Below are 24206 nucleotides of genomic sequence, written 5' to 3' on the forward strand. Positions count from 1 at the left end.
CCTCCCCACGGCTCGCAGTTGTGTGATTCGTTAAAATAATATGATGACAAATACTTTACTCAGTAGGTCACTGCCATAGAATTCTATGGTCACTCCCACTAATGCAAACTTTGAATTGTTGAAATCCCAGGTTTATATGCGCCGTGCGCTATAGCCTGGGGACGAGGTTAGCCAAATCCTAACTCAAACATTATGCATTGGTGTCAATGGGAGATTTGCTTGAACATTCGAGTCACACACATGCATTTCAAGTAAGTTACCCCAGTGTACCCTTAATCCCTCACCTTAGATACCCTCCGTCAAAGGTGACCAGTAGTCCCTCTCTCCAGTAGATGGTCTGACTGCGACGGACTCTGAAGGTGCTACAGCGGTTCCTCTGTTGGCTACCTGTTCCCGCAAAACTGTAGATCACCGTGGTCCTCCTCCGCTCACTCTTAGCATTCTTCTTAGGCTCAAAGGACTAGGACAACACAGAGAGAACTCTTAGCATTCTTCTTAGGCTCAAAGGACGAGGACAACACAGAGAGAACTCTTAGCATTCCTCTTAGGCTCAAAGGACGAGGACAACACAGAGAGAACTCTTAGCATTCCTCTTAGGCTCAAAGGACGAGGACAACACAGAGAGAACTCTTAGCATTCTTCTTAGGCTCAAAGGACTAGGACAACACAGAGAGAACTCTTAGCATTCCTCTTAGGCTCAAAGGACGAGGACAACACAGAGAGAACTCTTAGCATGCCTCTTAGGCTCAAAGGACGAGGACAACACAGAGAGAACTCTTAGCATGCCTCTTAGGCTCAAAGGACGAGGACAACACAGAGAGAACTCTTAGCATTCTTCTTAGGCTCAAAGGAAGAGGACAACACAGAGAGAACTCTTAGCATTCCTCTTAGGCTCAAAGGACGAGGACAACACAGAGAGAACTCTTAGCATTCCTCTTAGGCTCAAAGGACGAGGACAACACAGAGAGAACTCTTAGCATTCCTCTTAGGCTCAAAGGACTAGGACAACACAAAGAGAACTCTTAGCATTCCTCTTAGGCTCAAAGGACTAGGACAACACAGAGAGAACTCTTAGCATTCCTCTTAGGCTCAAAGGACAACACAGAGAGAACTCTTAGCATTCCTCTTAGGCTCAAAGGACAACACAAAGAGAACTCTTAGCATTCCTCTTAGGCTCAAAGGAAGAGGACAACACAGAGAGAACTCTTAGCATTCCTCTTAGGCTCAAAGGAAGAGGACAACACAGAGAGAACTCTTAGCATTCCTCTTAGGCTCAAAGGACAACACAAAGAGAACTCTTAGCATTCCTCTTAGGCTCAAAGGAAGAGGACAACACAGAGAGAACTCTTAGCATTCTTCTTAGGCTCAAAGGACAACACAAAGAGAACTCTTAGCATTCCTCTTAGGCTCAAAGGAGTAGGACAACACAGAGAGAACTCTTAGCATTCCTCTTAGGCTCAAAGGACAACACAAAGAGAACTCTTAGCATTCTTCTTAGGCTCAAAGGACAACACAGAGAGAACTCTTAGCATTCCTCTTAGGCTCAAAGGACGAGGACAACACAGAGAGAACTCTTAGCATGCCTCTTAGGCTCAAAGGAAGAGGACAACACAGAGAGAACTCTTAGCATTCCTCTTAGGCTCAAAGGAAGAGGACAACACAGAGAGAACTCTTAGCATTCCTCTTAGGCTCAAAGGAAGAGGACAACACAGAGAGAACTCTTAGCATTCCTCTTAGGCTCAAAGGACGAGGACAACACAGAGAGAACTCTTAGCATTCCTCTTAGGCTCAAAGGACGAGGACAACACAGAGAGAACTCTTAGCATTCCTCTTAGGCTCAAAGGAAGAGGACAACACAGAGAGAACTCTTAGCATTCCTCTTAGGCTCAAAGGAAGAGGACAACACAGAGAGAACTCTTAGCATTCCTCTTAGGCTCAAAGGAGGAGTGGGTGTGAAACCCTGTTACCTGGAGGTCCATCTCGGTGAGGCTGATGAGCATGCGGGCGATGAAGCGTTCCCAAAATCCCGCCGGCACGAAGCTCATCTTGAAGAGGCGCTGGATGGAGTTGGCGGTCTCTTGACGGAAGCCGTGGATGTCCATAGCAGGTTTAGGAGGAAGGAGGTGGGGGAGGAGGTAACTGTAGAGGAGGAGAAAAGGTAGAGTGAAATGTAGAGGAGGAATATAAGGAAACCATGAATGTCCATAGCTGGTTTAGGAGACAGGAGGTGGGGGAAGAGGTAACTGTAGAGGAGGAGAAAAGGTAGAGTTAAATGTAGAGGAGGAATATAAGGAAACCATGAATGTCCATAGCTGGTTTAGGAGACAGGAGGTGGGGGAGCAGGTAACTGTAGAGGAGGAGAAAAGGTAGAGTTAAATGTAGAGGAGGAATATAAGGAAACCATGAATGTCCATAGCTGGTTTAGGAGACAGGAGGTGGGGGAAGAGGTAACTGTAGAGGAGGAGAAAAGGTAGAGTTAAATGTAGAGGAGGAATATAAGGAAACCATGAATGTCCATAGCTGGTTTAGGAGACAGGAGGTGGGGGAGCAGGTAACGGTGTAGGAGGAGCAGGACAGAGGTAGGGTTAGAAGTTATGGATGTCCATAGCTGGTTTAGGAGACAGGAGGTGGGGGAGCAGGTAACGGTGTAGGAGGAGCAGGACAGAGGTAGGGTTAGAAGTTATGGATGTCCATAGCTGGTTTAGGAGACAGGAGGTGGGGGAGCAGGTAACGGTGTAGGAGGAGCAGGACAGAGGTAGGGTTAGAAGTTATGGATGTCCATAGCTGGTTTAGGAGACAGGAGGTGGGGGAGCAGGTAACGGTGTAGGAGGAGCAGGACTGAGGTAGGGTTAGAAGTTATGGATGTCCATAGCTGGTTTAGGAGACAGGAGGTGGGGGAGCAGGTAACGGTGTAGGAGGAGCAGGACTGAGGTAGGGTTAGAAGTTATGGATGTCCATAGCAGGTTTAGGAGACAGGAGGTGGGGGAGCAGGTAACGGTGTAGGAGGAGCAGGACAGAGGTAGGGTTAGAAGTTATGGATGTCCATAGCTGGTTTAGGAGACAGGAGGTGGGGGAGCAGGTAACGGTGTAGGAGGAGCAGGACAGAGGTAGGGTTAGAAGTTATGGATGTCCATAGCTGGTTTAGGAGACAGGAGGTGGGGGAGCAGGTAACGGTGTAGGAGGAGCAGGACTGAGGTAGGGTTAGAAGTTATGGATGTCCATAGCAGGTTTAGGAGACAGGAGGTGGGGGAGCAGGTAACGGTGTAGGAGGAGCAGGACTGAGGTAGGGTTAGAAGTTATGGATGTCCATAGCAGGTTTAGGAGACAGGAGGTGGGGGAGCAGGTAACGGTGTAGGAGGAGCAGGACAGAGGTAGGGTTAGAAGTTATGGATGTCTATAAGGGGAACGAGGTGGGCCAGATATATGAGATATGTTATAGGGTCACTTCTGTTTGCTTTCAGAGAGACAAGCCGTGCTACAAAGTGCATTGTGAAAAGAAAGTCGGAGCCTGAACAGTTCAGTTCGGGTCAGCACGATAGTGCACATCATATCTGAGAATCAGTCTTCATGTCACTGGGCCAAGTTCTGTAGGCAAACGTAGTGGAATGATGCAGATAGAAATGTCATGAATAGAGATGACTTGATTCCTTATTCTACAAATCAGAGGCAGGCTTGTTCTACAAAACAGAGTTCTATCTGAACGGTCCACAATGTTGTGCTCTGCTGAACATGGCCCAGGGCCCAGCTCAGAGAACAGCCCGTCCCTACCTATCGCTGGCCACAGGCAGAGCAATCTCAAACTTGGCCAGAAACTGGAAGTACTGCTCCTCCGTCTGCTGGGTGAAGCCTGTTCCCACCAGGAGCATGCGCAGATCCTCCGCTCGGATCACCCCGTTCCAGGCCACCGATCGGGAGCTCTTCAGGTGGATGATCCGCTCCAGACACTCCGACAGCCACACGGGACAGAGGAAGTAGAGGGTACACAGGCCGTGACTGGTGTCTGGGAAGTGGAGGAGGGTGCCTGTCTCGATCAGGAAGCTGATGGCTGCAGAGAGGCACGAGGGAAGGAGAGAGGGAGAGAAGAGATCAAGTTTCAAGTTTTTATTGTCACTTGCACAAAAGTACAGTGAAATTCCTTTCTTGCTCTTTCCCAACAATGCAGCAATCAAGATCAGTAGCACTATAAAAATAACTAAACCAGTCAAGATGGAGGGAGGGATAATGAAGAGGAATACGTTCATCAGGAACATTTTATATAATAATCTGGACAATGCAGTATATGATATACTATGGTTAGTTCAAACAGGAGGGTTAGTTGTACTTCTCCAAGGGGACCAAGGTTAGTGGCCCCTGGTCTACATAATATGTAAAAGGATGAGAAAACCACCTTGAAGAGAATGTGTAACTGTGTATAAAACCTTTCAATCGACTCATGCAATATTAAAATACTTTAGAAAAGTACCAATACAGCTGTTTATCTCAATATCAAATCATTTCAGGGTAACAATTAAAATTCCACACCAGAACTATCTTTTGGTATTGGTTTCATTAGTCCATTGTTGAAATGTTTTGCATGTCAGCAATCAAGTTTTCAAGATACTGTATATAACTTTCAAAATACAGAAATACAGCCGGTATGATGCGTTTTGCATCATATGATGCAAAACGCATCATACCGGCTGTATTTCTGTATTTTGAAAGTTATATATCTTGAAAACTTGATTGCTGACATGCAAAACATTTTGAGACTATGTCAACAATGGACTAATGAAATGTTCCTACCTCATTGTGATTGTTTTCAATTAAAATGGTCAAAAAGAAAGAGAAATAGCAAAGAGCAACTTCTCAAGCAAGAATTTAGCTAGGAATGTCTGGAAGTAGGGAGTAGGGAGGGGCGAACTGACATGTGCTGTTATTGGGAGAGAGGTTTGGAAATCTCTTTCTTATTGGTCTATTAACTAATTTACTGCATAATGATGTCACCATGGAAGGCCAAAACTCCACCCCACCAAAACGGTCAGAAATTTCAGCTCTTATACTAATAGAGCATTATCATCTTTTTCACAATTTCACAGTATTATTCCAACCTCATAGTGTGGAAATATATATAAAACATAGGAAAACACGTTTTTGACTGAACTGGGCCTTTAATGAAATAATGTAGAAAAAGGGGGGGGGTCTGGTACCGGTCTGCAGGTCCTCGTAGTCTCTGATGTCACTTCCTGGGTTCTGCTCTATGACGAGGTCCAGCTGTGCGTCTGTCAGGTACTGGACCTCGTCTTCTGCGTCCCGCCGACCCCGCTCATCTAGCACCGCTTGCTGTAGTGTAAGGTAGCTCTTTGGGATCTATGAAGGGTTTATAGAGAGGTTATAACGCATTTTTATTCTGAGTATGGGGTTACCCACAGAAGAGCTTTATACATAAGCATGCATGCACACACACACACATATACACTTACCAGTCTGCCCAGCAGTTTGTGTCCGCTAGCTGAACTGCTGCTGTTGTCCTTCATATAGCAGGCCACCTGGAAGATCAACCTCTTCAGACCATCCAGACCCTCCTGGGTCTTACACGATACCTCACTGAACACACACACACAGAGTCAGATACACACAAACACAGAGTCAGATATATACACACACACACACACACACACTTTCATGCCAGGGGTTGAGGAAATCGAAACTGTGTGTGCGGTAACCTGACTGTGTGTGTGTGTGTGTGTGTGGTGACTGTGTGTGTGTGTGTGTGTTGACTGTATGTGTGTGTGTTGACTGTGTGTGTGGTGACTGTATGTGTGTGTGTGTGTGGTGACTGTGTGTGTGTGTGTGTTGACTGTGTGTGTGCGTGTTGACTGTGTGTGTGGTGACTGTATGTGTGTATGTGTGCTAAGGTGACAATGTGTGTGTGTGTCCTACGGCCTCTGTGTATGACTCACTGCAGGTGTTTCCAGGTGATGTCTGGGTAGCCACTGGCCCTGGCGCCTGATGGAGACCTGCATAGTGCCAGGATGTAGGCCCTCAGAGTGGCCACCCGCTCTGTACGGAACTTGGTGTCGATCAGGTCCAGGTGGGTGCCCACCACCACCACCGCAGAGTTAGGGGCACGCGCCTACAGGTCAAAAGTTCAACTTCAGAGGTCATATACAATGGATTTTCAAAAAGTATTCATACAGACTTATTCCACATTTTGTTGTGTTACAGACTGAATCTAGTCAAGTTGTAGTGACATCCTAAGGATGATCAAAGGAAATTGGATGCACCTGAGCTCAATTTGGAGTGTCACAACAAAGGAGTGTGAATAATTATGTAGATGAGTTATTTCTCAATTTCAATACATTTGCAAAAAAAATTGAAAAACATGTTTTCACTTTGTCATTATGGGGTATGGTCTATAGATGTTTTCACTTTGTCATTATGGGGTATGGTCTATAGTCACTTTGTCATTATGGGGTATGGTCTATAGATGTTTTCACTTTGTCATTATGGGGTATGGTCTATAGATGTTTTCACTTTGTCATTATGGGGTATGGTCTATAGTCACTTTGTCATTATGGGGTATGGTCTATAGATGTTTTCACTTTGTCATTATGGGGTATGGTCTATAGATGGGAGAGAAAAAAATGATTTCATCCTTTTTGAATTCAGGCTGTAACACAATAAAATGTGGATTAAGTCAAGGAGTATGAATCCTTTCTGAAGGCACTGTAGGGTATGACCCCAAATAACGGCTCTGACCCTGTGGCCCAGTACGTCACCCTGATCTCCTTCTCAACCAGTAGCTGCTGTGATATTCATCTGAACAAATACAGCAAACTGACTTTGACAATAAAAATGTTTTCAGTAGAATATACTTCTCCCCACCAGAGGCTTTGTGTTCCCATTCAGTAGAATATACTTCTCCCCACCAGAGGCTTTATGTTCCCATTCAGTAGAATATACTTCTCCCCACCAGAGGCTTTGTGTTCCCATTCAGTAGAATATACTTCTCCCCAACAGAAGCTTTATGTCCCATTCAGTAGAATATACTTCTCCCCACCAGAGGCTTTATGTTCCCATTCAGTAGAATATACTTCTCCCCACCAGAGGCTTTGTGTTCCCATTCAATAGAATATACTTCTCCCCACCAGAGGCTTTATGTTCCCATTCAGTAGAATATACTTCTCCCCACCAGAGGCTTTGTGTTCCCATTCAGTAGAATATACTTCTCCCCACCAGAGGCTTTGTGTTCCCATTCAGTAGAATATACTTCTCCCCACCAGAGGCTTTGTGTTCCCATTCAGTAGAATATACTTCTCCCCACCAGAGGCTTTGTGTTCCCATTCAGTAGAATATACTTCTCCCCACCAGAGGCTTTATGTTCCCATTCAGTAGAATATACTTCTCCCCACCAGAGGCTTTGTGTTCCCATTCAGTAGAATATACTTCTCCCCACCAGAGGCATTGTGTTCCCATTCAGTAGAATATACTTCTCCCCACCAGAGGCTTTGTGTTCCCATTCAGTAGAATATACTTCTCCCCACCAGAGGCTTTATGTTCCCATTCAGTAGAATATACTTCTCCCCACCAGAGGCTTTGTGTTCCCATTCAGTAGAATATACTTCTCCCCACCAGAGGCTTTATGTTCCCATTCAGTAGAATATACTTCTCCTCACCAGAGGCTTTATGTTCCCATTCAGTAGAATATACTTCTCCCCACCAGAGGCTTTATGTTCCCATTCAGTAGAATATACTTCTCCCCACCAGAGGCTTTATGTTCCCATTCAGTAGAATATACTTCTCCCCACCAGAGGCTTTATGTTCCCATTCAGTAGAATATACTTCTCCCCACCAGAGGCATTGTGTTCCCATTCAGTAGAATATACTTCTCCCCACCAGAGGCTTTGTGTTCCCATTCAGTAGAATATACTTCTCCCCACCAGAGGCTTTATGTTCCCATTCAGTAGAATATACTTCTCCCCACCAGAGGCTTTGTGTTCCCATTCAGTAGAATATACTTCTCCCCACCAGAGGCTTTATGTTCCCATTCAGTAGAATATACTTCTCCCCACCAGAGGCTTTATGTTCCCATTCAGTAGAATATACTTCTCCCCACCAGAGGCTTTATGTTCCCATTCAGTAGAATATACTTCTCCCCACCAGAGGCTTTATGTTCCCATTCAGTAGAATATACTTCTCCCCACCAGAGGCTTTATGTTCCCATTCAGTAGAATATACTTCTCCTCACCAGAGGCTTTATGTTCCCATTCAGTAGAATATACTTCTCCCCACCAGAGGCTTTATGTTCCCATTCAGTAGAATATACTTCTCTTCACCAGAGGCTTTATGTTCCCATTCAGTAGAATATACTTCTCCCCACCAGAGGCTTTATGTTCCCATTCAGTAGAATATACTTCTCCCCACCAGAGGCCAGGGTTCAATCCCACTGTTCTCCCACTAGTCTGTCTCTCCCTCTATTTCCAACTGTCTAATTAAAGTCAAAATGTTTTGAATGTCTTTCTTTAATAAAAAGAAGAAACTAAATGACACTAAAGTCTGACTAAAATGTATTCTGCCTCACCTCAATGTTAAGCAGCCAGGACTGTAGACTGGCTACAGCCTCCTCTCCCAGAGCAAGGTTCCATATGACTACGTACAGGGCCTTGTCCGTGAAGAAACACTGGTTGACCGTGGACATGTTGGCCGGACCGCCGATGTCCCACACGTTGAACGCCACGGAGTCCGCCTGTTACGGTGGTGGAATTAAAAGAAGAAAAATGAAATGAATAACACTCCAAAACAGATGACTACAAAATGATACCACTGTCAAAACCTACCTTAGTTGAATGACTGACTGAAATGAAAGAATACTTTGGAAATGCATTTCCTACTTCTGCTTCAGTTCCACCCCTACGTCTATACAGGATGAGGTATGTTGTATTATTGTGTCAAGATTAGGAATTAGGAATGGGTTCATCTCTCTTGGACCGACTACGTAAAATAAATGGTATCCTAATCGAGCATCTGACGTAATTACACCAGATTTTATTTCTGGGTTTCCAAGATTAGGAATGGGTCCAAATGACTGCATTTGTGTTACTTTGTAACATGACATAATCGTAGTAACCATCCCAGGCTAAAAACAGACTGGCAGCCACACACACACACGCCAGGCTCAAAACAGACTGGCAGCCAGGCTCAAAACAGACTGGCAGCCAGGCTCAAAACAGACTGGCAGCCAGGCTAACAACAGACTGGCAGCCAGGCTAACAACAGACTGGCAGCCAGGCTAACAACAGACTGGCAGCCACACACACACACGCCAGGCTAACAACAGACTGGCAGCCAGGCTAAAAACAGACTGGCAGCCACACACACACGCCAGGCTAACAACAGACTGGCAGCCAGGCTCAAAACAGACTGGCAGCCACACACACAAGCCAGGCTAACAACAGACTGGCAGCCAGGCTCAAAACAGACTGGCAGCCACACACACACACCAGGCTCCAAACAGACTGGCAGCCAGGCTCAAAACAGACTGGCAGCCACACACACACACCAGGCTAAAAACAGACTGGCAGCCACACACACACGCCAGGCTCAAAACAGACTGGCAGCCAGGCTCAAAACAGACTGGCAGCCAGGCTCAAAACAGACTGGCAGCCAGGCTCAAAACAGACTGGCAGCCAGGCTCAAAACAGACTGGCAGCCAGGCTCAAAACAGACTGGCAGCCAGGCTCAAAACAAACTGGCAGCCAGGTTCAGCTTCACATTTGATTTTGTTGCCTTAAAATTTTATTTTATAAATGGACTCAAATTAATTTTTGTCCTACCGATCTACACAACCTACTCTACAAAGTGAAAGAAAAATGAATGAAAATGTTCCTAATTAATTTAAAATAAAATATGTATTGATTGAGTATGTCTTCACACCCCAGAGCAAATAGTTGATGGAAGTACCTTGGGCGTGTACGTGTGTGTGTATTCTGTATGCATGTGTGTGTTCTCTTACGCTAGCTTTAACCCCATTGGGTCTGTCCAGTTCCCAAGTAGCTGTGCTGATGTTTCGTTCTGCAGGGGAGAAAGGGGAGGTCCTGCCCGTCTGTAATGCCTCCAGGAGGGCTGTCTTTCCCTGCCGAGGAGGACCAATCACAAGAAGCTTCAGCAGCTTACAGGGCTCCGCCTTCCGTAGGTTGGCTCGGAGGAAGGACAGGACTGATGCTGGACCTGAGAAAGGGAAAGGGGGATACCTAGTCAGTTGTACAAATGAATGTATTCAACTGAAATGTGTCTTCCGCATTTAACACAACCCCTCTGAATCAGAGAGGTGCGGGCGGCTGCCTTAATCGACATCCACGTCATCTGCACCCGGGGAACAGTGAGAGACGTTTAAAAACACACAGATATGTAAACACACGCACACACCCCAAAAAACACCACCCACACACACACACACATATACACTGTGTGGTGATACTTTACCATCTTTCCTGATGTCCTGCGGAACATTAGTGATGTTGAGGTCCTCAATGTCCAACTGCCACAGGTTAGAGAGCTGCCCCAACTCAGCTGGAAGTTCCCGAATACCTGGATTACTGTTCTCAGATCAGGGGAGAGAGAGATGGAATTAGGTACTATACATACAAGGATACCTGGGTTACTGTTTTCAGATCAGGGGAGAGAGAGATGGAATTAGGTACTATACATACAAGGATACCTGGGGTACTGATCTCAGATCAGGGGAGAGAGAGATGGAATTAGGTACTATACATACAAGGATACCTGGGGTACTGATCTCAGATCAGGGGAGAGAGAGATGGAATTAGGTACTATACATACAAGGATACCTGGGTTACTGTTCTCAGATCAGGGGAGAGAGAGATGGAATTAGGTACTATACATACAAGGATACCTGGGTTACTGTTCTCAGATCAGGGGAGAGAGAGATGGAATTAGGTACTATACATACAAGGATACCTGGGTTACTGTTCTCAGATCAGAGGAGAGAGAGATGGAATTAGGTACTATACATACAAGGATACCTGGGGTACTGTTCTCAGATCAGGGGAGAGAGCGTAAGGAACCAGAGGACCACTTTGATGGGTGAATGTTAATGCGTTTACATCATGTGATCTCTGAAAACATAGGGGAATGCTAATGGAACAAGGTGTTTCTCATCCTCAACATGTCCTGCTGCTTTGTGAATAAGTGAACATAGAGAAACATTGGGAGAAACTAAATGATGGAATAATGGGCCGGATTCCTGGACACAGATTAAACCTAGTCTTGGGCTAAGAACCACTTTCAATGGGTATTATTCCATCGAGGACTGACTAGTCATCATGTGTCCGGGAAAACAAGAGTATGGCATAACGCCAAAAGTGAGCCTTATTGTTCTGGATGAGAAGTAACTCTATTCACTAGTCTAGCCTGGACTACCATGACCGTTCTTACACAGGACTGGATAACAACAAAACAATGTCTGAGTGGGAAAGAGGATCTCCAGCTAAACCTCCACATCACACTCTGGGCCACAACCAGACTCTACATAGTGCACTACTTTGGACCAGGGTCCATTGGGACGCCCATAGGTCTCTGGTCAAAAGTAGTGGACTATGTAGGGATTAGGGTGCCGTTTTGGACATAGCCCGTGTTCCTGTTGGAGCCTCCAGTCTGGAAGACTGTGAGAAGTGGACAGAGAACAGTGACCCTGGTGACCCACAGAAAACAGCCGGCAACAGCTGCTTCCAAACCAGTTCACAACAGTAAGGACTGGACAGGACAGCCAGAGAGTGTGGTTGTGTATAAATACTCTAAAATGCTTCCTTTCCTTGTCTCCTTTGCTTTTTTATTAGCAGTGTGTGATGACAGGAATGGACAGATGTCTACGTTACAGGTGTTCAGCTAGGATTTACAAGATGGCACAAACACATCTGAGACCCCCATGTTAGTTTTCAGCTGTTGTGTCCCACCTCAGTACGAGGAAGTTATGGAGGAAGGGGACCAGGAAATATGGGGAGTTAAGGAGATTGGGACTAAGCATAGGGCACTTAAATTGGGATGAGAGCTTGGTGAGGAAAGTAGATGAGGAGACAAGAAAAGTATAGTCATTCTAGGGACTTAGCTAGAGAAATGATGTGGTGAAAGAGCTGGGTGAGATCGATAGGAGACAAGGAAAAGAGACAAGGAAAGGAGGCTAGTGTGATGAGGCTTGGGGCACTTACTTGGAGAGGTAGAGCTCCATGAGGTTTCTCAGGCCACACACGGACTGGGGGACACACTCCAGCTGGTTGTCGTTCAAGGAAAGCACTTCCAAAGCATCCCGCAAAATTACTGGAAACTCGATTGGGCATACTGCCAAGCAGGGGAAAGGCACGTGCACACACACGTGCGCACACACACACACACACACACACACACAAACACGCACACACACACACACACTCACGGTCAATGACCATCAGCAGTCACTGCAGGATCAGGATGTACAGTATGGGGTTACTAATTGCTGGAGCGATCAGAGAAGGGGGGAAAGAGAAAGAGAGATATGGAGGGAGAGAGAGAGAGAAAAGAGAGATATGGAGGGAGAGAGAGAGAGAGAAAAGAGAGAAATATGGAGGGAGAGAGAGAGAGAGAAGAGAGAGAAATATGGAGGGAGAGAGAGAGAGAGAAGAGAGAGAAATATGGAGGGAGAGAGAGAGAGAAAAGAGAGAAATATGGAGGGAGAGAGAGAGAAAGATATGGAGCGAGAGAGAGAGAGAAGAGAGAGATATGGAGGGAGAGAGAGAAAAGAGAGATATGGAGGGAGAGAGAGAAGAGAGATATGGAGTGAGAGAGAGAAGAGAGAGATATGGAGTGAGAGAGAGAGAGAAAAGAGAGATATGGAGGGAGAGAGAGAGAGAAAAGAGAGATATGGAGGGAGAGAGAGAGAGAAAAGAGAGATATGGAGGGAGAGAGAAAAGAGAGATATGGAGGGAGAGAGAGAAGAGAGAGAGATATGGAGGGAGAGAGAAAAGAGAGAGAGATATGGAGGGAGAGAGAGAAAAGAGAGATATGGAGGGAGAGAGAGAAGAGAGAGAGATATGGAGGGAGAGAGAAAAGAGAGAGAGATATGGAGGGAGAGAGAGAGAGAGAGAGATATGGAGGGAGAGAGAAAAGAGAGAGAGATATGGAGGGAGAGAGAAAAGAGAGAGAGATATGGAGGGAGAGAGAAAAGAGAGAGAGATATGGAGAGAGAGATATGGAGGGAGAGAGAGAAAAGAGAGAGAGATATGGAGGGAGAGAGATATGGAGGGAGAGAGAGAAAAGAGAGATGTGGAGGGAGAGAGAGAAGAGAGAGAGATGTGGAGGGAGAGATAGAAGAGAGAGATATGGAGGGAGAGAGAGAAGAGAGAGAGATATGGAGGGAGAGAGAGAAGAGAGAGAGATATGGAGGGAGAGATAGAAGAGAGAGATATGGAGGGAGAGAGAGAAGAGAGAGAGAAGAGAGAGAGATATGGAGGGAGAGAGAGAAGAGAGAGAGAAGACAGAGAGATATGAAGGGAGAGAGAGAAGAGAGATATGGAGGGAGAGAGAGAAAAGAGAGAGATATGGAGGGAGAGATAGAAGAGAGAGAGAGAGAGAGCACGACTGGGTTAAGACTGTGTGGTCCAGAAGACCGTGATGAGAGGCATTCTTCTCCTATGACAGGGTAAAATAGAGGGGTTTCCAAACCACATGAGCAAGGACTTTGGACCCAAATGTGACCAGCATCACTGCTCATATAGGCTGTTTATTAAACTCTGTCCATGCCACAACAGGCAGACTGAGAATCTGACCAGACAACCAACAAAGTAATTATTCTACCACAGTCCCAGTACAGGCTGCCACAGACCCGGTACAGACTGCCACAGACCCAGTACAGACTGCCACAGACCCGGTACAGACTGCCACAGACCCAGTACAGACTGCCACAGACCCAGTACAGACTGCCACAGACCCGGTACAGACTGCCACAGACCCGGTACAGACTGCCACAGACCCGGTACAGACTGCCACAGACCCGGTACAGACTGCCACAGACCCGGTACAGACTGCCACAGACCCGGTACAGACTGCCACAGACCCAGTTACACTCCAGTCCTGTTACAGACCACTTTAGATCAGTTCAGTCCAGTTCACTACAGTTCATTACAAACCACAACAGATGGTCTAGTCCAGTTTAAGTCCAGTTCACTACAGTTCATTACAAACCACGACAGATTGGTCTAGTCCAGTTTAAGTCCAGTTCACTACAGTTCATTACAAACCACGACAGATTGGTCTAGTCCAGTTTAAGTCCAGTTCACTACAGTTCATTACAAACCACGACAGATTGGTCTAGTCCAGTTTAAGTCCAGTTCACTACAGACCACTATGGTTCAGTCCAGTCATGTCAAGTTTAAAAGTCCAGTCCATGTTAGACCACTAAAGTAACACTCCAGTCAACAGCGCCAGTCCACATGAGTTCAGAACCAGTACCTGGGTCCGGGTCTCTCCGGTGCCATGTGGTCAGGAAGGCCAGCTTCCTGGTTTTGGGTCCCTCCTCAGTCCTGAAACAAAACGGTTCCAACTTCCATCACATTCATGCATTCATGGTTGTATTTTTTATTGTTTACCATGTCAGCTGAAAAGTGCTTATCTAGGATCAGTTTTTCCTTTGAGATTATAATGAATAAGATTAGGGGCCTGAATAAAGATAGGGCGGGACCTGATCCTAGATCGGGAGTCCTACTCTGAGACGCTTGATGCATACAGCCACAGGTACCATCACAGTAGTTTGCCCCTTCCCCCAAGTCCTACCCCTTCTCCCAAGTCCTACCCCTTCCCCCAAGTCCTACCCCTTCCCCCAAGTCCTACCCCTTCCCCCAAGTCCTACCCCTTCCCCCAAGTCCTACCCCTTCCCCCAAGTCCTACCTCTACCATATTACCTTCATTAATCCATAGTACCCAAAGTTGCAAACACCAAAACGTTATGGACTAGGGAAAGGAGGAAGCTAGGGTTAAAAATGGAACCAGGCCTTGAAGTGGGTGGAAAATATAAAGAGTAAGAGGTTAAGGCCATGTCCAGAAACAACTCCTAGCCCCTAGACCCTAGACACTTGGACCCCGTCCAGAAACAACTCCTAGGCCCTAGACCCTAGACACTTGGACCCCGTCCAGAAACAACTCCTAGGCCCTAGACCCTAGACACTTAAACCCCGTCCAGAAACAACTCCTAGGCCCTAGACCCTAGACACTTAGACCCCATCCAGAAACAACTCCTAGGCCCTAGACCCTAGACACTTGGACCCCATCCAGGAACAACTCCTAGGCCCTAGACACTAGACATTTAAACCCTGTTCAGAAACAACTACTAGCTCCTAGACCCTAGACACTTAGACCCCGTCCAGAAACAACTCCTAGCCCCTAGACCCTAGACACTTAGACCCCGTCCAGAAACAACTCCTACCCCTAGACCCTAGACACTTAGACCCCGTCCAGAAACAACTCCTAGCCCCTAGACACTTAGACCCCGTCCAGAAACAACTCCTAGACCCTAGAAACTTGTAGATCTGAAAGAACTGGAAAGGTTTAAGGAATAAGGTGAAACTCTGACCTAGCATGTCAAAGGGAAAGGTGGAGCTTCTAACATAGTGCTTATTCCAGAGAGAGATATATAGAGAGAACAGGGCTAGTGTCCACTCCTTGGACTCAGTATCTAGCACCTTTAGATCTACACTAGTTTCTAGGGGCTAGTAGTTGTTTCTGGACGGGGCCTAAGTGTGAGTGGTAAGATGTATGACCTTTCACCTACTTGCCCAGCTGGTTCCTGGAGAGGTCAAGGGTTCTGAGCAGAGAGCATTTCCACTTGTTGGGTGCCGGGAGAGTGGAGATCTGATTCCTACACAGTCTGAGAGAGACCAGGGCCTGATGAAGAGAATGAGCAGGAGAGGGAGAGAGAGAAAGAGAGGGAGAGAAAGGGGAGGGAGGGAAAGAGGGAGAAAGAGACAGAGTGTCACCAAAGCATGGCCTGTGGTCATGACAACTTAATTCACATCTCTGTCTACAGTTGGCGTCACTCTCTCTTTTCACTCTCTCACTCTTCTGTTTCTCTTCCTCTATTCTATTCCAATTAAATACCGCAAATTCCATTATAATCAACAATCTTGCACTACTCATTCCTTTACAAACATTTGGAAAATTGCTTCATAAAGCCCATAGCATTCCTGAGGTAAATTAAACATTCTATTGTTCTCCTCGGAATTCAGGAACCTAAATTAAACTTAACATCCGTTTCCATTCATTATTACTGTTACGCTAATATCTTTAAAACCTAATCAAGCGTACCGTGATTCATCGTACTAACGCTAAGAACAAGGTTGACGTTTTACGTATTCCTAACCAATTGTGTTTTTTTGTTCGTTTCTTTGCGTTGTTTGTAACTTATTTTTTTACTTATTTTGTACATAATGTTGCTGCTACCATCTCTTATGACCGAAAATAACTTCTAGACATCAGAACTGCAATTACTCACCACACACTGTCAGAATCCTTTCTTTCCTTTAACAAGTCGAGCGTGACGTGAATTCCCGGGAACAGACCCAGATCCCCGTCATTTGCGTGAAGAGAAGGCGGAGAAAAAGGGGCCAGAGGGCCGGCCGCCTTCTGAGAATTTGTAGGCGATCGAATAAACCCCCACTTCCTTCCATTCTGCTAGCAAACGTGCAATCTTTAGAAAATAAATCGATGACCTATGCGGACGATTAAACTACCAACGGGACATTCAAAACTGTAATATCTTATGCTTCATGGAGTCGTGGCTGAACGACGACAACATGTTTTATCAACATCCAGCTGGCTGGTTATACGCTGTATCGGCAGGATAGAATAGTGGCGTCTCGTAAGACAAGGGGCGGCGGACTATGTATTATTGTAAATAGCTGGTGTACGATATATAAGGACGTCTCAAGGTTTTGCTCACCTGAGGTAGAGTATCTCATGATAAGCTGTAGACCACACTATCTACCTAGAGAGTTTTCATCTGTATTTTTGTAGCTGTGTACATACCGCCACAGACTAATAATGGCACTAAGACAGCATTGAATGAGCTGTATTCCGCCATAAGCAAACAGGAAAACGCTCACCCAGAGGCGGCGGTCCTAGTAGTGTAAGAAATTGTATTAGATATTGGTAACTTGTTTTAACAACTTCTCAACATTACCTATAAGTTGACACAACATACACACCCCCTCTTTCTCTTGGACATATGCTGGACACATAGGACATATACACGGCACCCACAATTCCCCTCCCCCATGACAATCACACAGACACACCCAACCCATGGTTGGACCTCAGGACAAAGAACTCTCAGGAACCAATGGAACGTGGACACCAGGCCTGATCAGGACTACCCAAGACCCAGATCGACCAATCGGAAGGCCGGACTCGCAGATCTACCTACTTTGCTTGTTGTCTATATAGTACTGTACATTTCTGGAAACTGGCCTCTTTCCCGGACGATTCACTAGGAGTCAGACTGAAAGAGCCTTGCTGCAAGATTTTACTAAGATATCTTTACATGTGATTAAACGGCCTTATTATAAAATTATCCACCTCGTCCTATTGTCTCCTCTTGTTCTCCTGTCAACAGTAAACGTTTTACTAACAGACTTGGTAGCAGAGGATGGTTTCATCTTTGAATTTGGCCCAATAGAAAATTAATCGGACAGGAGACGAGAGGGAGAAAGATTCCAGAGGAGAGGTGACCTTTTCGAGGGAGAATCGCGATTCAACCCACACAGGAAACTGATCAAAGAGCTCGAAACTAAAGAGGTGAGCAGATACCCGTTTAACCAAAATCTGTATATTGTATTATAGCCAATATCTAAATTCAAAGATCAGGAGTACTGTGGTGAGTGTGAATTGTTGCTAAATTTATGTGGAATTGTTTAGAATTTAAGGCATTGTGTACAGATATCTAAGTATTAATAGGTTAAAGACTTATTCACATAGTCTGGCACTACGCGGTATGCTGATCGAGTAGGTGTACAGTGAAGAATAAGCTTTATAACGATTCACATAGTCGGGCCATATTTGACAGTCGATCAGGTAGGGGTTACCGTGAAGAATCCATAATTAAAAGATGGGATCCAAATAGCCGGGCAGTAGTTAGATTTGGCAAATCAGCTAGGTGTTACCGTGACGACCCATAAAAAAAATAAAAAAATAAAAAAAAATAAAAAATATATATAACGATTCACACAGTCGGGCCATATTTGACAGTCGATCAGATAGGGGTACCGTGAAGAATCCATACGTTTTCAAATAGTCGTGCAGTAGCTATACTTAGCTAGGTGTTACGTGAGAAATCTAATGTGAATTCAAATAGTCGTGCAGTAGCTATACTTAGCTAGGTGTTACGTGAGAATTCTAATATTGCATGTGTAAGTTGTGCTGTAATTGTATGTGTAAGTTGTGTTGTCGCAATGTGGGGGATTGAACGTTCCACGAGACCAATTGCTACTAACTAGCCATATGCTAAGTTGAGGCTGTGCTAAAGTGACCGCCGTGTCGATGTGTATATATTGCTGTGAAGCAACTATTTTCTGCTGATAAGTTGACCGGATTTTTCCCTCTCCTACTGTTGATAAATCCCTAAGGGTTAGAATCAATTTGAAAATTATTATAGAAGCGCGTGAATTACTAGTATATTGTCCCCAAAGGAAACTTCTGAAATATTTTGCCAAAGTATTTAATTAATTAAATTAGCGAAAAGCAATAATATCTTTTATTAAAAGTACCTAAAACTGTCATTCCAATTATAACAGGAGCGCGTGAATATATTCGTATATTGTTTCAAAGAGATATAGTTGAAATATTGTTGGAAAACGAAAATAATTCATCGAATACACGGCAATAAAATCCTTTGTCCACGCGAGTCGGACACGAGACTGGGGGAGGTTAGGGGAAGAAAAATACATCGCTGCTTTCGATCAGTGACGGGCTAAAGTATACAAAGATAATAATAGACCCAGACATAGCTTAACGACAAAATGACCACGACTATCGTCCCCAAACACAAATTCAACGAATATTTAGATCAGAGAATGAAAGACAGAGCAGGCGGGAAATTACACTACAAACCCGTTAAAAAGATTTGGGAGGAAGTGAGGCTGAGATGGACTCAAACAGGTTTCCTTAGTGGAGTCGCCCCATCAAAAGGGCAACTCCTCATTATGGAGAAAGAATTGGAGGAAGCAGTGAAGCAAGGGATAGAATGTGAAGTTGATAAGAATAAGAGTCACTTATTTAAAAAGAAGGGACAAAGCAAAGGGAAAAGGCACAGGCTGAGATGAGAATAGGTTTATGGGCAATTGAGGAAATTAGGAAAGCTCTCCCTTACCGGAAACCTGATACGATGGGAGTGGTCACTGGTGCACCAACTGACACCAAAGAGGGCAGGCCCAACAATAATGACGCCCCACCTACCACCACAGCAGCCCCATCGGCCCCAACCCATCTCAGGGGCACTGTGGGGTTAATGGCAATTCCCCAGGCTCAGTTCAAACTCCCATGTGCATCACCACATTACCCAATACAATAAGGATAAGGGAGGGGCTGAAACACAAATCCAGTCCCTACAGGTACAACTTTTGAAACTACAATTGAAAGAGGCCCAGAAAGGAGAGAAACCCAAGAAACAGATGGTGGCTGAAGACCAACAAGAAATCTCACAAATCATTGAAAAAACTGTTTCCCGAATGATACAGCAACAACAACTACCCATCTTCACCCAGCAGGGACCACCTATACACCCACCCCAGGAGCAGCCATTCCAACTGCCGTATGCCTACCCGTTTCAGCCATACCCTTCGTCGGAACCACCACTACAACCCTACTACCCACTACCACAATCAAACTATTCACCCACATGGGGACAGCCCCAGAGGTACTCTGGATCTTATGGAAGCTGTCATAATTGTAAACAAGCTGGGCATATGGTGCGACAGTGTCCACACCCAATAACCCCGGCCCAAAGCCAGTTTCTGGCCAAAAGGGGACGAGGATACGCCCCTAGACCAAGGGGGAGTCAGGCCAATGATGTATCAACCACGTGCGGCCCTTCAACCCGCATACAATTACCCCAATCCAGACCCGAATCAGCAATCACCTCCCCCTTTTCAGGGCATGGCTGACGAATATGCCCCATGGCCCTGAAGCTGCTCACCACTAACCTACACTCATCATTGACCTGGACTACTGAAGCATCAAAGGCTTTTGCACTCTTGAAAACAGATCTCTAAGTGGCAGTAGCCCTAACAGCACCTGACTAAAAAAAAAAAAAAAAAAAAAAACAAGTTCCATCTGGATGTTTCTGAAAAGGAAGGATTTACATCATCCATCCTTTTCCAGAACCTAGAGGGGGAGAGTAGAGTGTTGGTGTATCACTCCTCCAAACTGGGCCACATTAAAGAAGGACAAATCACATGCTCCAGGTATGTGGCTGCAGTGGCAAAAGCTATTGGAAAAACAGCCCACATGATAATGTGCCATCCATTGGAAATCCACACCCACCATGGGGTTGCAGCATATCTGATGAGCAAAGAATTCACGTTCAGCGCTGAAAGGAAAACGAAAATCCAGAATAAATGCACACAATCACACATCACATTTGTCAACACTGACAAAAACATGGCAGACGCACTCAATGCTGAAGGTATACCCCACTCCTGTGCAGAAAGAGCTGCACAGGAACTGAAACGGAGACCTGACCTGGGGAACGAACCACTCACCAACACACACAGATATGGGGAAAGACAATGTGACAAATGGAATAAGGTACCTGTTAGTTATGGTAGACAGGTTCTCTAAATGGGTTGAGGCAATACCAACAGCAGGGGAGGATGCAAAATAGGTCATTAAGTGGCTGCAAACCGAACTCATGTGTATTGTTTAATGACAAACGCTCCATGTACCAATAGGGTCGGATGTGTAAATGTCAACTGATTGTTGTTTAATGATGGGGTTAGTGTACAGGCCACAATCTCATAAGTCTCGTGGAACGCGCCAATCAAATGTATGTGCAGGTTTGAAGTTGATTTGGGTTGAAGTCCTGCCCCTGGCGTTGCTGGCCATGATAGCCTCTCCAGGTGCAGGCACCCATCTCTCTCCTCATGAGACAATGGCTGGAGGAGTCATGCTTGGTCCACCAAGGAAGGGAGGTCATATGCCCGCCCTTGATGTACAACAAATTGTAATGTTTGATAATTGACGGAACTATCTGCAGCTCTCTCCACACAGATTCATAAGGTCCAACGGGGAAGCAGAAGGGAGATCTGGCACACGGAAGGTAAAAATTGGTGACTGGGTGGGGTTAATGTCCACAAGAGAAAGTGGCTAGAACCCAGGTGGACTGGACAGTACGAAGTGAGGGAGGTTACTTCACACTCAGTCCAGGTCAAAGGTAAATCAGGCGCACCTTGGCACCACCTCACACATTGCACTCCAGCCCCAATCCCTTCTAGAACACTGACAGAAGTCAGAGCTGATTTAAACAGCTTAAATTCGATTCCAAATGAAGACATTTCTGACTCAGGTGATGCGGAATCAAACTCCGCCTCCCCTGATAAAGGAACCTCGCCCAGTTAGAGGGATATTTCTCCCTCCCTGGGCAAGGCTAGGGATATCTGGCCCCTTATTTGTGATATTCCTACTGACATTTGGGGTGTCCCTGGGCACTTTCACATGGTTAATAGAATAACTATAACCGGATCCCCATGGATGTATGTCACGGACACTCTAGTCTAACTAGGTAATAATAGATTAAAAAATTTAAAAAAATTAAAAATTTAGAAAACAATAGTTAAAATAAGAAACTAATATGGCTCAAATTGAGAAGGTTGAATAAGAGTGGGTGGAGAGCTATGCAGAGAATGGACAGAAGATGGCAGTATAGCAGCACCCAAATGGTCTCCCAGCCGACTGGTTGAATGCTGGTGACATAATTTTGTTTTTTGGAGTAAACATTAAGGTTAAGGGTTTCCGTGTACCCAGAGATAAGATATCTTAAAAGAATACACTCATATGGGAATAGGAGTTTTACTTTCTGAGTTTTATTTAGGCAAGGGACTTTGAGAAGATAAAGGGTTCTTTTGGTATGTTTAGATATGGAACACGAATGTAGGTGTAACATTTTGACCTGTTTTCTGTTTCCATTGCATTTTCCGGCGACTTGATCACTCGCGGGGAAATGTGGTGAGAATAATGAGATTGTGTCATTTGGGATATTAGTTTTGAGGTAAATTGATTATAATAGAGTTTATAACTCTTGACCATAAGGTAAGCATTTGTATTGGCCATTAGAAGATAGAGATAGGTTAATTAAGGTTATGTTAGGACTTTAAAGGTTGACACTATAAGACCTGTGGTTATTTTTAAATCCATGCAGATAAAGTCAAAACAGTGAGACACTTAGTTAATATTGTAAAGGAACACACAGTTGTTATTGACTATTATTACAAAAAGGCAGACAGATGGGTCTACCCCGCACTGTTCAGACCTTGAAGGTTTGAGAGCAGAGTGGGGAGGGTGGACCAGGAAATGAGCAAGGTAGGCTGTGAAATAAGATAGGAGAAAGGGGTTAACATATATAAGCAGCACAGATACATTTCAAAGTAGATAAGTCACTTGACAGAGAATTAGAAAAGAATAGATATGAATGTACGCCAAAGGGAGAATTGGATATGCGGGGAATAAAAGGGACGTTCCTAGAATATGATGTACTAAGTTATTATTTAGAGTAGGTAAGGTTGATACCTGGCCAGAGCCAGGTATCAAACGAAGGAGGGTACATTGTGGACTAGGAAAGGATGGGGCCTATTGGATAATAAACTTATTTAAAATTAAACATTTATAGCTAAAAAAATAAATAAATAATTAGGCATAGAAGTTAAATATATAATCAGAAAGAACAAATGAGGAACTGTTTGCTAACCAAACCTGTATGTCCAAGAGTTTATACATTGCAGGTGAATTAAGGGAGAAGGTGAATCACTCGACCTGGGGGCATATCGCACTTGGAGGGTGAGACACACTGACACTGCCGAATGATCACAGAGTTAAGGAGAAGAACTGTTGCTAATAGAGCTCGGGGATCAACTCCTTAATGAAGAATTCCCTGCCCCCGACCTTTCCTCACTGTGTTCGTTCATAGAAGTGAAAGTGTTGCTTGATCTCTGGCTGATGATGTGTTCTCTGGGAGAGGGTGGGGTTTTACAGGACTGCTTGTAGTCCTGAGCTGCCTGATCAGGATACGATGGGGATGATACCATCGCAGTGCTGCCAGAACCACCACCAGTTCCAACGGACCAGGGTTCAGCCGGCCTCCTCCACCACTTCAAGACCAAGTCCCACGCCATCACCTAAGCTCTCCAATCTGGTACAGATAATAAATATAAAAGACATCTCAGATAAGTGAACATTTGGGGACTGAAACTGTTTATGAGGAAAGGGAGAATATGTGGTTGGCCTACAAAACACTTAATAGAAAAGACTGTGTCGTATGTGGACATGCCAGACCTATTCTGGCTGCTCACCCATTTGTCCTAAGTAATGGGGAAGGTTGGATGTGCATATTGGAAAAGTTCGAGCCAAATTCAACCCTGTGTAAAACTCTGAGTTTTGTGTTCCCAGTGGTCCCTCCCCAGAAGGTACCGTGGGGAGTTAAGGCATATGGGGGATATAACAGCTGTATCCCTGGCACAGGTAGCGGTATAGACTATGGAGGGCTCCCTGCTACTACCTGCATCACTAATACCACTAGGAACTAGAGGTGTTGCTGATGTATGGTGGATGTGTGGACCTGCCAGGCGGGTGACCCCATTTTTGAAAGGAAATTGTCGTTGCTCATGTGTTTTGGCCAGTCTGATACCACCGTTGCCTATTATTATAGCTAATCAACTTCTGGGAGTTACACAGGACACAGAGGCTTGGGACCAACCCAGGAGACGGCAGAAACGTGACGCTCCTTGGTCCGAGGGTACAGATAACATGCACACCAACCTGTTGGGGGTCCCAATAGGGGTCCCCCACGAATTCCAGACATTAACCAGGAATGATGGCCTGTGGCATCTGATGCCCATCATTGGCCCAGCTATTGTTGATGTTAAACAAAAGGTCTGGATCAATTATAAACACACCCACACAGGACTTACTGGGATGGCTGA

At 45.2% G+C, this 24206-nt stretch overlaps 1 protein-coding gene across 5 annotated transcripts in view; it reads right to left on the reverse strand.

The window, feature by feature from the left end:
* lrrk1 (leucine-rich repeat kinase 1) overlaps positions 1-24206 on the reverse strand; it is a 146219-nt gene that overhangs the window by 69177 nt on the left and 52836 nt on the right. For all 5 annotated transcript variants that reach the window (XM_071400831.1, XM_071400830.1, XM_071400833.1 and 2 more), the window contains 12 exons: positions 15794-15906; positions 14479-14549; positions 12204-12333; positions 10462-10574; positions 9992-10206; positions 8561-8725; positions 5940-6112; positions 5460-5583; positions 5187-5346; positions 3769-4045; positions 1968-2139; positions 285-460 (listed from right to left, as the gene is read on the reverse strand). In XM_071400831.1, the coding sequence (XP_071256932.1) occupies positions 285-460; positions 1968-2139; positions 3769-4045; positions 5187-5346; positions 5460-5583; positions 5940-6112; positions 8561-8725; positions 9992-10206; positions 10462-10574; positions 12204-12333; positions 14479-14549; positions 15794-15906 (1889 nt within the window). The remainder of the gene's footprint in view (positions 1-284; positions 461-1967; positions 2140-3768; positions 4046-5186; positions 5347-5459; positions 5584-5939; positions 6113-8560; positions 8726-9991; positions 10207-10461; positions 10575-12203; positions 12334-14478; positions 14550-15793; positions 15907-24206) is intronic.

This window comes from Salvelinus alpinus, chromosome 5 (assembly GCF_045679555.1).
Source record: "Salvelinus alpinus chromosome 5, SLU_Salpinus.1, whole genome shotgun sequence".
NCBI classification, from domain to species: Eukaryota; Metazoa; Chordata; class Actinopteri; order Salmoniformes; family Salmonidae; genus Salvelinus; species Salvelinus alpinus.